General features: G+C 29.1%; 1 protein-coding gene across 1 annotated transcript in view; it reads left to right on the forward strand.

The window, feature by feature from the left end:
• Positions 1–2637: 2637 nt before the first annotated feature.
• Positions 2638–16068, forward strand: part of LOC129920510 (mucin-2) — a 29970-nt gene continuing 16539 nt past the window's right edge. The window contains exon 1 of the mRNA XM_056001793.1: positions 2638–3447. Within this exon, the coding sequence (XP_055857768.1) occupies positions 3345–3447 (103 nt within the window). The 5' untranslated portion in view covers positions 2638–3344. The remainder of the gene's footprint in view (positions 3448–16068) is intronic.

Raw genomic sequence — 16068 nt, forward strand, 5'->3', positions numbered from 1 at the left:
CAAAGCAAAAATTCCATTATTTAAATGACACTGTAGGTGTTGGAGAAAAAGTGTACTTTTTTAAGATAGTTTTTAATAAATTATAAGAAAGGTAATAGCAAAAAACTTTTTTTTTGTGTTTTATTAGTCACAGCTAATCATAAGACAACTCATCATGAACGACAGCTCATCAAACTATATATAATTCAACACAAGTAACATTTTATCAAGCGAAACAATACCAAACCAAAAAGTGTCTCTTTCCAAAAGAAGAAATTGTTCTTATTATTTTCTGTCGATGTTGGTCCTAATTAAATGTACCTAGGTACCTTATTAGATTTTTTTTATGAAATAAAAATGTTGCAAAATGGCGTGTAATTACAATGACTCTCTGTACGCGCCTTCTACAAAAACATAGCTCGGGATCGACCCAGTCCATCATGAATATTTCCACTTGAAATTTGGAACTTATCTATGAAACGTTGTTTCTCACAGAAATGTGGAAAAGTTTTCAAATATTTTTTTCGAAAAAAAAAATATTTCTTATTTTTTAAATATTTTAACGAAAACGTTCACTATTGATTTTGAAATACATGAGATTGACTAATCGAGAAACATAGAGTGTAGTTCATAAACAAGTAAAAAAAAAATGCATTATTACAAGAATATTGAAATAAAAACCAAAACAGAAAAATATAGAGATATAAAAGCCTCTTTTAGAATTGGCAAACATATACTCAAGAGAAAAGACTAGATAGAAATGCCTAGAAATACCTGCTACAAAACCAGTTAAGACTTGGGTTTTTGTGTATACACAAAGACAAATCTGAGTATAATTTACAGTATGTCTTTAATATGCCAACAGCAGCAAGTGCTAAGTCAAACATAATTATAAGAAGCAACACAGAAAAGAATGTCGTCTTCTTTTTGCAGCAACCACGGATGCGATAGAAATGTTAGTTGGGTAAGCTTCTTCGACTTATTTAACTTGTATCATTTTATTGTGGTTGTACAAGAAAACAGTGGGACTGCGTGATTTCAAAGTTCGTTAAAGTTTTAAAATTTCTAACATTGGTATTTCATTGGAATTTACATTTTCTCTTGTAGTTAACAAAAATGTTGCAGATTAATACAAATTTCTTAGTTCCTCATGAACTGAGCCTTAACAGATCGAAAAGCGCAACAGGCTTCGTATATGAAGAGTAACGTTTTCAAATTTATTTTAAATTAAATGACGAATTCGTTTCAACGATAACCAAAGAACATACTCTAATAAGACTCAATAGACAATAAGTTATAATAATAAGTTATTCTTTTATCATAACTTTTTCCATTAAATCTTTCAGTTGTAAATTCTTTACCATTAGGCAAAGAGGACTTAAGTCACAGAATTTAATGTTTGGAATTTTTATTTGAGTAGGTAAACATAAGTTCTTTATTGTGTCATCAAAAACATAAATCTCAGAAAACTACTTCATACAGAAATAAGGGGGCAAAGAATTTATGTATTGATTTAAGGCTAGTTTATCAAACTCGATTCATTCTTGGTTCAAGTCCTTAACTCACTGATTTGGGCGGATTTAATATCAAAATTGAACAAAGATTTATATACACGCACATAGATAAAGGAAAAATTAAGCTTACTTTATCAAAATTATATCCGCATCTGGCATCTGGATCTAACTTGTATTCTTGAAACACGGCTAATGTGAAACTTGAACCAGAGTTTAAAGTCAGTTATTGCATCGATTCCCGAAGATATAAATTAGTCGTGAGGATTAAGAATGAACCAGAGTTTAAACTCAATTGAGGCATAACTCAAATTTTCAAAACAAAATCAAACGGAGGACACAGAAAAATCTTGTATAGGTATATCAATCAGGGTTAAAATTATAGCCGAAAACTTTTGTAACTCTAATGGGATCAATTTTAGCTTCGCAGCGAAAATTGCCTAAACTACTTTCGGAATAAAAAAAATATGATACAGCCAACACTCCAAGCTAAAAACAAATGAAAAACAAAGGCGCAAAATTTTAAATAATTTAGTAAAATGCTAAAGCAATTTCAGTAATTTACCAAGTTGAAAATCAGTCTTCTTTTTGATTTGGTAACTAATTAAAATTGGTTTAGTATTCTACTAAATCGTTTAAAATGTTTCGCCAATGAATCTAATATATTTTTTCATAACTATTACAAACCATTAAAAGAACCCTGAAAATATGATTTTCTTTAAATCCTATTATATAAAAAGTCAATTGCATGCAAGAATCAGAGTTGAACCATATACTAAATCCTTATCACCAATTTATATTTTTAGGAATATACATAGGTTATAATTGAGGCACTTAGCCCCAAAACGGCCTAGTTGCAAAAATTTCGTTTCAGATAACGCTATTTGGGTATTTAAAATTTAAAATTTAATTAAGCTATTTGGGTTTAAGGAAAATCATATTTTCAGGGTTCTTTTAATGGTTTGTAGAATGCTAAATCAAAAAATAAAAATAAAAATTGGTAATAAGAATTTAGTATATGGTTCAACTCTGATTCTCGAGTGCAATTGACTTTTTAAAACATAATACAACTTTTCGTATAACTGTCCTAATGCTATTCTTCATTTTCATTATCTTTTATTGCATTTTTTTTTGTTTTTTCGTCAACAGAAGATATAACATGAGTCCAATGTGCGGCTGCGCAAAAGTGATAAAGAGAAGTGTGGACGGTTTGTTTCCATGGGTTTCCCTTTTCTGTGAATTCGAATTGAATTTTTAAAAGCTTGGTTTGGTCTCCCCCCTCTTTCATTCTTACACAGATTTAAACTATGTGGCTAGTTTGTTACTTCGTGGTTGTTGTGGCCGCTTTAATGAACACCACTCACTATTTGGCCTGCAGAGGTCTTAACAATATTTTCTCCAACTCAGTTGTTCGAAGTTAATCACTCAAAATGAACATTCGCATTTTACGTGAGGCAGAGTGTACATAGAGTAAAAGGTGTAAGCCCACCGTGCCGTCGTTAAGTACAAATTTTCGTTTTCTGTTTTTATTTAATTTTTATATTTGTTGGAACGAATCGGTGTTTTTTACGACGTTTTTTTTAGTAAAAAAGAAAAATATTGGATTAAGAATTTTTTTTATAAATGCTGAAAGGATACATCTACAAATGTGTGAAATCTCTTAATCTTATAATTGATGTGTGATAAATTGTTTATGAAAATTAGAATGTCATAATACGGTAATATAAATATTTGACATAATCGTGCGGTCTTGACGAAAAAAAAAAACAAATTAGTTTAGTTTGAAAAAAAAAAAATAATAATTATAAATTAGAAAATTAGCAAGGAAAATAAAAAAAAAGTGCCAACATCACCATGATATCAGGACATGTTGCAGGCCTAAGGATTATGCAACACCATCAAATACTAGCTTTCATTGCCCTGCTTGTTCTTCCATTTGGGTTACCACAGCAAACAGGTGAGTCTTGATTTCGTTTCAAAGAAGAAACAAAGTAAACAATTTTTTTTTTTAAATATTGTTTTTTTAAGAGTTTTTACAATATGTCTCTAGAGTATTTGTGGGTCCTGGTTATTTGTTTTGAAAATTTTTCCAAAATCTTTTTTAATTTTTAACAACAAGCTTTTTCTGGTATATTATAATTATATCATATTGCATTTTTAAGAACTTTCTCCTTGATACTATTATTTTTTTCTGAAGATAAATTTCAAAAAAGCATCTTGAATGAAAAATCTAAATTATTTTTACGAGGTTAATTTAATGAAAACGAATAAAATACACAGGAAGACCATCAACATTTCAACAATATTTCAAACTTTGACGAAATTAATCATGAATCTCAGAATGGCATAAGATGTACCTTCATTATCTTGCGAAGTTGAATAAAGTTATTATTAATGTAGGTATGTTTACAATTTTGTACTAAAATGTTGGCTATTAAACAAAAATCAGATAGTTAATTTTAACATCTGCGTTGTGTGTGATTTAAACATGAGAACTAAACAAATAAAATTTTCTTGTAAAAGTTATATTAAATGATTATAAAAACGTTGTACAAAATATTAGAAACTAGGTTTGTTTTTATACATTATGATTAAATAAGAATATTTTGATAAAATGTATTTGGTAGTTTAGTGACAGTTTCATACGATTTGCCCTTGTGTGATCATGATAATAGTCTTTGAAAAAAGCTTACCTAAATGCTTAATCATCAAATTTTGTGTGTAAATATTTCGATTGAACTCAAAATCCGTAAATATCTTTTCTTTAAGGACCATCTTTTAGAACCTACTGAATTGGAAAAATAAATCGCTTTACTTAATCTCCTTATACTTTTACTCTTTCATCATATAATGTCAAGTTTTATTCTAATCACGGTCTGCATGTTGAAAGCCGGCAACAATGGTTATTGAATTTCTTGTTATATACCTTTCAATTCAACTAATCACTGACAAATTAGTCGTACGTATGTCAAGTCATCATTAAAATTTGATCTGATGTGTTGATCCGGTTCATTATATGCAAGTAACAAGTGATAAAAGAACGCTGGAGAGAATTCGTCGTTCAAGTCCAAAATTAATGTAAAATGTTTTGTGTATTAAATTTTGGAATTCAACGACCATTTTGTTTTAGCGTTCTTTGATCACTATTTAAAGTTTTAATTTAAAAGAAAGTTATATAACATGAGTAATTCCAATTACTCAAGACCAAAACTTCAAATGTTATATAGAGAAGTTTCAAATGAAATATTTTTCAATTGAAATCATAAAGAAATAGAATCTTTTTTTCAAAACAAACGTGCAAATTTTCAGTCAGCATTCGTTTAAGCGATAAAGCACTCTAGTTAGAGTAGGCTAAGTCCTCGTCTAACTTTTTCTCATTTTTAAACAGTTTAAACAACTCTTCTAACGAACCCTTAAAAAAAAAAAAAACAAAATAAACAATTTGCAAAAAGTTCAAGTGATTTTTATTCCTTGTTTTTATCTATCAAGTATTACTGAAATAAAATAAAAATTAAAACTTAAAAAACAAAATAAACACTGGCCTTGGCTTCAAATAATGACCAATCGCATATTGGATAAATTGTGTGAAGTTGATCTGAAGCATAATTTTTATTGTTTTGTTGAATTATGTGTTCAAATATGAGAACAATTTATTTAAAAGAATATTTTTCACTTCATAAACCAATTTTCTTTACTTGTATTGTTTTTCATTGAGAAAAATAATCAAATAAAAGCATACTTTAAGAAGATAAACAAGCGTTTTGCTGCTTTTAAAGTTAGACGATCTACTTTAAGTCGTTCGAAAATATCAAAGAGTAGACTCTCGTCTTAAATTTTATTTTTAAATTTTTAAATGTTTAAAAATTTGTGCCAAAGTTTTTATTATAAAAATATAATCTGAAACTAAAAGTATGGTAACAAGGTTGGTAGGTACTTGTTTTTAAATCAATTTTTCTTTAGCCTTTTACTCAACTCTTAAAAAAAATAAAGGAAAAAAATAATTTCCTATACAAAATAGAGTCCCTGGAAATGATGAGGATCACAAAGAACGAACCTGTATTTCGTATTTTCGTTTGAAACTTTGATTAGGTTTTAATTCATCATTGGTCTTAATTTGCAGTATTGTATCTGCAGGATAACCCGAAGCATAGGAACAAAAATTAGACAGTATCATTCTTCAAAACGCCTTATATTTCGTATCGAGCTAAAAGAAGAAAAAAAAAAAAACCATTAGTGACCCCAAATCCGCATTCACGTTGCGAGGGAATTTCATTAAAAAACAACTCATACCTTAATTGTTATTCTAACAAAGAATATAAAAAAAAAAAACAAACTGTAATGAATTTAGACGAAAATGAAGACACATGCCTTAATCTTGAAATTGTTCTATGCAAAATGTAGAAACTATAAATTGGAAATACAGTTCACCCAATTTATTCAATGCCTGAATACAAAAATGTTACTTTTTATAAGACAAAATAGAATAATTCAATCCTCGTACGCTAGCTACGCTTAGCCAGAATAAGATTTCCCATTAATTTGTGTAGGTGGTAGAAAAACGTCGAACAATACTTAATGTAAGGAAGGTAATTTTTGCTTAGTTTGTAAAGCATGATGATGATAGAACTTTCTCTATCGAACGAAGCAACAAAAAAAAAAAAAAAACAATATAAACAAACAAAAAAAAAAAAGATAAAACAAATACAAAATACAATGTAACTTGTGACTAATTAGGTGACATACCTATATTCTATGAGAGTTCCAGTTTCAAGTTCTGAGTTATTCAAATTTAAATTCAAAATTCAATAGGCATAATAAAAGATTTAAGTTATTTTATACAGAAGTGGCTATACAGTTAAACTGGCCTCACCAACACAAAATTTATTCGTTAAACTGGAACGTTCATGCAGATTGTATAGGTATAACCTGTTTCATCGACTTCATCATCCAGATTCAAGATTGTCCAGTTCAGTCAGTTAGTTATTCAATCAAAGACATAATAATATAGGTAAATCTAAATACTTAGTAAAATTTATTAAAAAAAAATGCGCATTTGGAAAGCGTTAAAAAAAATGAAGACGACAAACATGAATTGATGATAGTAAATTAGAGATGAAATATGCGCAGTTTAATGCTAACATCTATAAGTACATATAGAGTTAAAGGATCCGTTTTGATAAGATACTTTGCCACTAAATAGTGGTTAAGTATAAATTGACACCTAAACTTTGTTTTTTCGGAGTTCTGAATTATTAAGTTGTTGCGAGAACCCAGGGAGCATTTTCTGTTCTTTTTTTTTTGTTTGTCAAGAGTTCGGATACTTCTATGTTCCCATACATCCTGCAAATACAAAATGATTTTTTTTAAGAATTTGAATAAAAACATAGAGAAAAATTGATTTTAAAACAAGCACCTAAAAGGTTCGTTCTTTGTGATTCTCATCATTTCAAGGGCCTCTAATTTGTATAGGAAATTCCATTTTCATTGATTTTTTTAAGAATTTGAGTAAAAGTATGGAGAAAAATTGATTTAAAAACAAGTACCGAAAAGGTTCGTTCGTTGTTTATCTCATCATTTTAAGGGACTCTATTTTGTATAGGAAATTACCTTTTCCATTGATTTGTTAAAAACTTGAGTAAAATTTAATAGAAAAATTGATTTAACAACAAGTACCGAAAAGGTTCGTTCTTTGTGATTCTCATCATTTCAAGGGACTCTATTTTGTATGGTAAATGACATTTTCCATTGATTTGTTCAAGAATTGAGTAAAAATATAGAGTAAAATTGATTTTAAAACAAGTATCGGCCTCATAACCGTAGTTTCATTCTTTTTATTATGTGTTTTTTTTTTTTTTTAATGAACGATAAATTTGTACCAGCTTTACAAAGTACATATACAATACATAACAATAAAAATTTACCGATTTCTTATTCAATAACCTATGAAATAATTATATGCAGAGTAGTGCACAATTTGCAATTGGGATTGAGTTTGTAGCTGAAATTTGAGGAATTGTTTTATTTCTTTTATCTTAGTACATTATGCTATCTTAGTTACATTAATATATATGATTGCGAATATTGTAATAGACTCAGATCATATGGTTTTTTATTAAACCACCTCTTTAAGGGCAGCTTGGGATCTGTGTATTTTTTTTTTGTTTCATTATAGAAAGGTTTATAACGTTTCGTGTTTTTTTTTTTATGTTTATTCATGACTACGAAATGTTCACCCGTGTTGCGAATGTCAACTATCAACTGAAATTTGGTTTTTTAAAATCTAGTTTATTGCATCTTGATGCTTGCACTATCTTATAAGATGTTGTATCTTAATGTGTTAAGCAGTTGCCTATGAAATAAATTGAAAATTGAAATTTATGTGCAAAACTCATCAACTTTTTCAACTAAAAATGAAAAAAATTCATGTTTTCTCTGAATTAAGTAATAAGATATCGAATTTTCATTTTTATCAACTATCAATTGGGTTCTAAATCGCATTAAGCGTGCATACCTTACACAAATGATTTTTAGGGAGTGACATGTGTTATAACATAAGTTATATAAAAGTAAAAATTCATAAACAAAACAGATTCCACACTTTTTAATAAAAATTTCCCTATACTTGAACGTAGGATCCTTGTATATAAAACCAAAACAAATTAAAAAAAAAAAAAAAAAAATCCCATTTAACGTACCTACTTATACTTATAATTAATAACTGTCTAATGTTTGGAACAGATAATGATTGAAATTGCACAACAGTATAATTATTAACAAATAATTCTTCTAGATTTTAGTTAAATAAAAAAAGACTCATATTTTCATTTTAATTTATATTCGAGCCTATAATGCACCCTAAGGCTAACAGAAAACAATAACAAGTTTCGACAAAACTCTTCTTAGCCTACTGTCTTCTTATCTTCTTGACTAAAAGCCGGAATTATAAAAGAGATACAAGTTTAGATGCTTTTGTGAACTTATGTATAACGGATATTACCTGTTTTTTTTTTTTTTTTTATTAATTAATTCAAAGATATTTCCCACAACAGGCTCAACATACCGTCCGTTCCGCGTCCGTCTGTCTGCTTTATTTTTTTTTTTTTTTATTTAAAAATAAGGTATAAAGGTATTGGAGACTGATGGCTTTTTATGTGAATATATGTATGTAGATAATGTATGGTTTAGTAGTGAAAGTAATTTGGAATTGTTTTCTCTTTGTTTTTTTCTTATTTATATTTTCTTTTTTTTTTCTTTTTAGCAAATTAAAAATAGTTACATAGTTTATGTAGGTACTTTAAGTTGCACCTATAGCTAGCTACAATCTATTTGTAAGAAATTGATATATGAAGTTGATAATCCAATTTGTCCTGATTTGATCAAGATCTTAATTTATTTTAAACTTTTGTGTAACTATTTCGAGTGCATTGCTATAACCATATCTATCACCCAATTTTTTTAAAAGAAAAGACTTCAATAAAAACATAATTAAAAACAAAACAAAACAAAAATGAGAAATGTATCTATAAGGAGTTACACAGAGCTATGTTACAGCACTACAACTACAGTACCTTGCCATATTATTAGGCCCAAGCGAAAAAAATACAATTTTTTGGACCATGTTGATGAATTTTAAAAGTTTTTTGTCGAAATATCCTACATTTTTTTTTGTCTCATTTTCTTACACCTATCATGTAGATACGGATTGACTTAAAAAAAAATAAAGAATTCATAAATTTCGATAAAAATTAACGTGCAAAAGGGATTAAGCTCTTAAAGACGTTTTCGTTTTGATCCTACGATTTCGAAATAGGCTCGAGGCTCAAAGATTCTATATTTGTGCATAATGGGGTCTTTGGCATGGGTCCGCCATGAACTCCATAGAAAACGTCTTTTAGAGCTTATTCTCTTTTGCACGTTATTTTTTATCAAAATTTATAATTTATTCAACTCTTTTTAAGTCAATCCTTTTCTACATTATAAGTGTAATTAAATGAGACAGCAAAATTTAAGATATTTCGACAAAAACTTTAAAAGGAAAAACAGCATGAACAAAAAAATTGTATTTTTTTTTCACTTGGGCCTAATAATATGGCAAGGTACTGTAGCACCAGGGTAGTAGATCTTTGGTAATTTAGTTTGCTAAACTTATCGTGTTCGCGATTCTCATGCAAAAGATAAAATAATAATACGAACGAAATGCACAATGCTTATTGCATATAATGCATTGTATGTACATATATCCGAAGCATTTGTAATAATAAAAAATTTTCATATTGTGGTGCAATTCATTTATGTAGAAAGACGCCAAGACAAAAGAAGTATGAACATTGTGTCTAAAAAAATTCCATTGAAAATTTGACTGATAGATCTACAACTACAACGGACTTTTGCGCGCTATCAACATGAAAAAAGTAGGTGATAGAGCTACACATTCTAGGGAGCCAACTTTAAGAAAAACTAATAACTTAGTTCATAAAGTTGTATGTTGTTTTTCTTACATTCAAAATCAGATATTCTCGAAACAAATTTTCGTTTACAGATACGAGTTCACAGTAAACTAGTCTACCTATGCATTCAAGTAAAAAGATTGCAAATCTGTTTTTCTAAGATTTTCGAAAAAAATACATTTACAAATAAAGTCCTGCAATTCCCTTGAGACACAAAAAGGTATGTTTCTTTAAGCTCTCAAATCAAAAACTTGGAAGCCTGGTTGCTGAATTATTTGCAATCGAAATATTTTTTCTTATTTTGATTTAATAACTTGGATGTATTTGTAGTCGTGTTAGAATCAGGCTTAATTGAACAAAGACTAAACAAGAACCCCCCACCAAAGCCACTATTTTTGCTTTTATTTCGTTGGGAAAAAGTATCTAAGTTGCGTGTCATTATAAGGCGGGCTAGAAAATCTCTATCGATATGATATTTTTAAAATGTCAACTCACTAATACCTGTTTCTGAGAAGCTGTCCCCCACTCTTTTTTTTTTTTTTTGTTTTTCTATCATCCTTCTTACGTTTTGTATATAAGATTAAGATTGCATGAATTGCCCTCACTGCAGTGTCTCGCAGATTCACTCTCAGGCAATGTTGCCATGAAAATGTATAAAATTAATATCGTACTGAATTTTTGTTACAATTTGCATTTGGGAAAATGAAATCTAGATTTCAAGAAGGAAAATTATAGAATGTTATGAACAAATTCCAGCTGATTCAAAAACTAAAGTTAAATAATACCTAGGAAAAATTGATAGTTTTGGCAAAATAAATGATGTCTTAATTCGTCCTTGGCCTTACTTTAATTACCATTTAACTGGATTTTTTTTTTAAATGAAATCCATCGTTAAGTTTCAGTTGCAGATAAAATCTGCACTGCAGATTTATGGTTCTTAAATGTCTGGGAATGGGTTTAAAATCTGAAAAATACAGATAAATCTGCACTAATGGCAACACTGCTCTCAGGTGCATAAATGCAACTATACAGATGCTGTGTGGCATAGCGAATGACCTTAAAATGAAAAGAACAACTAACGTCTTAAATAATTGCATCCACGTCGTCGTTGGTCGTGGTAATTGTAGAGTACCTACATGATGGTGGCTGTCTGCTATAGTTGCTGGGTAAAGATCGGACAGCAGAATAACTTTGTTTAGTGTTTTTTTTTTTTTTTTTTTATTATTTTAATCTACATACATAATGTGTTGCTTTTAAGCTGAAGAATTCTAGTTATTAGGTCGTAGCACCGGTTGAGAATTATTTTGCTTTTTTTTCTATTTTACTTCGTGATCCAGTTCATTGGGTCGCTTTAGCAGCTCTTTCTGGCTTAAAGCTATGAATTCATTTTGAGACTACAATTTTATAACAAAAAGGTGACCAATGAAAAAAAAAACGAAAACGAAAAACATTCCAGCATTTGACTCATATTCAAAACATAAAAGATAAGATTGAACAATTTAATAGGGTAAATAAGGGTGAAATGACAAAAAAAAATGTTTTCTAAACGAAAGTCATAGAAAGTTGATTTTTTGATTGGCAGAAATGTTGAAAAATGTCAATGCTGAGTAATAAATGTTTTTTTTCCAACAAAGTGGTAATTTTAAGAAGGTTGCTAAATGGAAAGCATTGAATAATAACAAATCCTAAAGTTGCCCTACAATACCTACATCGCAAGCAAATTGCAAACTCAAAAAGTGTTAAAAATGTAGGTACCTACATACATACTCGTATTTACACTATTTACCCTCACATTATCAGCTCAACTGCATTAAGCATTATGTCATATTTATTGATCTTTGCGAATCGATTTCAAAATTTTTTTTGATAGACAGTAAGATGCGGATGTGTATTTTAAGTTAAACAAACACACTAAAGCAGCAGCAACATGTAGGTAATCTAACACCCGTCGCGTCGTCATTAGATGATAATGATGCCAACACCCATTAGACACTTAGATACATCAATATCTTATAATTTTATTTCATCGCAGAGATGGCATAACACAAAAGAAGTGATGTTTCTAAAAAATTTCTCTTTTTTACTAATTTCTTCCCCTTTATTTGTATTTAAATATTCAAAGAAAAATCCACGGATGACGTGATTTATCATTATTCATATAATCACTTTGTTGGCAGTTGCAACAAAACAGGAACATTGCAAAAAAAAGTTGCACTGATATCTGGTCAAATTAAATTGGCTTTTAAAACTTGATTTAAAATATAATACTACCGCCACCTATACACCTGTAAAGAACGAAATGTGAAACGAAACCTTGCATTGCCTTGAAATTTTTTCGCCGCTATATAATATCAATTCCAAAAGTTCATTGTTATTAACTATATCATAGATCTTATACAATAATTAGGTTTATATGAATAAAATATTCCGATTTCTTTCAAATAACAAAAAATACCTGTTCAGATAAATAAATAAATGAAAAAAAAAAAAAAAAAAAACATATCACAATTCACAAGCTATCGATGTCGTGATCGTGGAAGAAGTGAAAGCGTCGTCCCCTCAAGCCGAATGGAACACGTCTTTCAAAAGCAAGGTTACATTACAGGTGGTGTTGACTGTTGGTAGTTGAAGTTGCATATCTTTTGCATTTTTCTCCTCAATTCATATTCATTTTATTCGTTTTCTTTTCTTCAAATAACATATCAAATAAAAATCAACTTATATGTCATAAACTTTTCAACCTAAACAAACTATGTATAATAATTCGACCTAAAAAATTACTTCTGTTGCCAAAAAAATTATTTAAGCAAATAAAATATTGGTAGATAAAAAAAAGATTGGAACATGTTTGTCTAGTGAAATCACAAATTTTAAGTCAAAATTTGCATAATGTTTTCTTTAATTATTCAAAATTTCAAATTTGAAATAGTTAATTTGTTATTTTTGTTCGTATAGTAGGTATAACTACGAAATTAAATTCTTTCCAAGGTCGTCACTATCTGAATTACTCTAGGTGCAGGTATTTTCTTTTGAAAATTGTATCATAATTTATACCTACATATTTTAAATATTTGCGTTGACTGAAGTAAAAATTTATTCAAGATACCTACAATAGCGCAAAATTTTAAACGATTTTGTAAACTGCTAAAGCTATTTAGTCATTTACTAAATTAAAAATCAGTTTGCTTTTTGACTTATTAACTTACTAAAATGGCTAAAGCATTTTACCAAATCGTTTAAAATTTTGCACCAATGTTTTTTTTTTTTCGTTGGAGGATTCTTGCAAAACAAAAGCACTGGAAGCTTTATAATGGAAGCTCAATAATTTCATAGTTCAACGTTTCCAACTCCCCCACTTGCTGTTTTGATACATATTTAAAACTTAATTTTTGTAATTCGATTAGACAAATACTTCTTGTTCGAATTTTCTTTGAATTACCTTTTAACTTGCAACAAAAGTTCGTTTGCCAGTTCTTTTGTTTATATACATTTTCACTCAAGACCAATGCCGTCTTTACCATAAGGGCACACGGGGCACGTGCCCAGGGCCCCCATTCTCAAGGGGGCCCCGAAGGAACGAAAATTTCTCTCACTCATTTATTCTCAAAACATTTTTGTCGGGCAAATTATGTGGCGTTGTATGCGGACAAAATTTTAAATCCAAATGACCAAACCCAAATTCAATTTTCAAAAAAACAAGAAAAATATCTTTTTTTTTCCACTGTAGGTAAGATTATTTATTAATAAAAACAATGATTTCTCTTCCATTATCTTTATCCTTAAATAATAATTTCGTTTGAAGTTTGCAAAATTGTCAAATTTGTAGTGTGTGTTAAAATCAGTGTAAAAATATGTGTAGATTCGTATTAAAAGACGAAAATAGAATCAATTCGTCGGCAAAAGAACATCAATACTTTTGACGTTGGAAAACGTTTAAGAAAAACTATTGCCGGCTCGTCGACAGTACATCAATGTTTTGGTTCAATGGAAAACGCCATGGTACAATGGTTGGCACCCCCACATTTTTTTTTAATTTGAATTGCGAATTGCTCTCGTATTTAAAGATTGACACATAAAATTCATTAAAAAGGTAACTTTAAAAAAAAAATCATTTTTTTTTAATCCAAAAATAATTTTTTTTTAAGTTATCTTAATTTTAATATCAGTTTAAACCTTTTTATGTAAAAATTTTCATTAAAATCGGTTGTGTCGTTTACGTTAAGAAACCGGTTCTATGGCAAGTAGGTAGGTACCGTCAAAAAAAAAAAAACAATTGTACTAATTTTACTTTCCCAAAGGCCCCCAAATTGTTGTGTGCCCAAGGGCCTCAGGATAGTTAAAGACGGCCCTGCTCAAGACATAATCCTTTTAATTTGATTGGAGGTCAGGTTGCTGAGTTATTTGCAACTACATTTTTTTTTTCTTACATTCGGAAGCAGATATCTGCGAAGCAAAGTTAGGCCCAAGCGAAAAAAATAAAATTTTTTGGTTCATGTTGCTGAATTTTCAAATTTTTTGTGGAAATATCTTAAATTTTATTTTGTCTTATTTACTTACACTTATCATGTAGAATTGTAGATACGGATTGACTTAAAAAAAGTTAAGGAATTCATAGATTTTGATACAAAATAACGTGCAACAGGGACTAAGCTCTAGAGATGCCGCGAACTTTGATTTGGCCGAATACCGAATATTCGGCCACGCTCCTCGGCCGAGTACCTACCGAATATTCGGCCGCGAATATTCGGCCAAGGACACTAAGAAAAAAACGTTGGTAGTTTCAAAAATTTTATAATTTGTCTCAAGAATACATGTTTGCTAAAGTCTACCTTTATTCTCCTGGGACAAATTTTTACAGCGAAAGACTATTTTTCGAAGCAGGAATAGTCTAAGAAGATAAACGTGATCGTTTACTACCAACAAATGTGGAACTAATAGTTTTCATTCACCACAACTTGCCTTTAGTAGATTATAAGTACTAAAATTACAATTTTTTAATAAAACACATTTTTGGTATTATAATTTATGTCTTTTTTCTTCTCCATTTGGTATTCGGCCGAATAGTTAAACTTTTCGGCCGAATACCGAATACCAGAAAATTAGGCCGAATACCAAATAGTGGCCGAATGTTCGCGGCATCTCTACATAAGCTCCGAAAGTTAAGAATGTTAGCTTATTTCTCGATACAAAAATTTAAGAAATGGTCAGGTCTGTTAACTCTCCGGGGTATGAATTCCATAGAATTATTTTTTATCAAAGTTTTTGAATTCTTTAACTTTTTTTAAGTCAATCCGTATCCACATGATAAGTGTAAGTAAATGAGACAAAATAAAATTTAAATTAAAAAATTTTTCGCTTGGGCCTAATAATATTGAAGGGTACTGTTATATAGTACTTTAGCAAAAGATTTAGACTTGACATATCTGTATCTGTATGTTTTGTAGAAAAACAGAATAATTTTTTGAAGCCTATTATAATTTACAAGCCTATTATAATTTACAAGAAAAAAATACCTTTTTTTCATTTATCATTTGTCAATTTTTTTAATATAAAAGTTTATAGACAAAAATGATGTCACCTTAAAGCCTAATATTTTCCAAATCCATTCTACTCCTACAATTTTACAGTTATTTTTTGAGTTTGGCTAAAAATACTTAAAAGAAAACCTAATTACAAATTCAACTTAAAAAGCGAGTTATATATCATAACTCGTGTAAAAGATTGAGTAATCATGATCTAAAAGTTAATTTTTTTTTGTTCAAACTGAATGTGTAATGTTAAATAAAACTTCACAAACCTTATACCAATTTTTACGCAACTTATAAATAAGTAGCAACTTTATTAGCATCGTTTGTTTAATTTTTCCCACACCAAATAAGCTGCTGGAGAATATTGTTGTGGTATCATTAAAAGTGTGACCAGATTAACATGAACATTGAGCAAAATATATATGTAAATAAAATTCCGAGTTGATTATGTGTGAAAACATTGTCATTTTTATTGTTTTTATATTTAACAAAAATAAATGCATCTTCAATTAATAAATAAATATAAATATGATGATGATTATGGATATGGAACCTCAAGTATCTACTTTAATGACATCCTTTTGGTATTAAGTTGCCAGCAGC

Source organism: Episyrphus balteatus, chromosome X (assembly GCF_945859705.1).
Source record: "Episyrphus balteatus chromosome X, idEpiBalt1.1, whole genome shotgun sequence".
NCBI classification, from domain to species: domain Eukaryota; kingdom Metazoa; phylum Arthropoda; class Insecta; order Diptera; family Syrphidae; genus Episyrphus; species Episyrphus balteatus.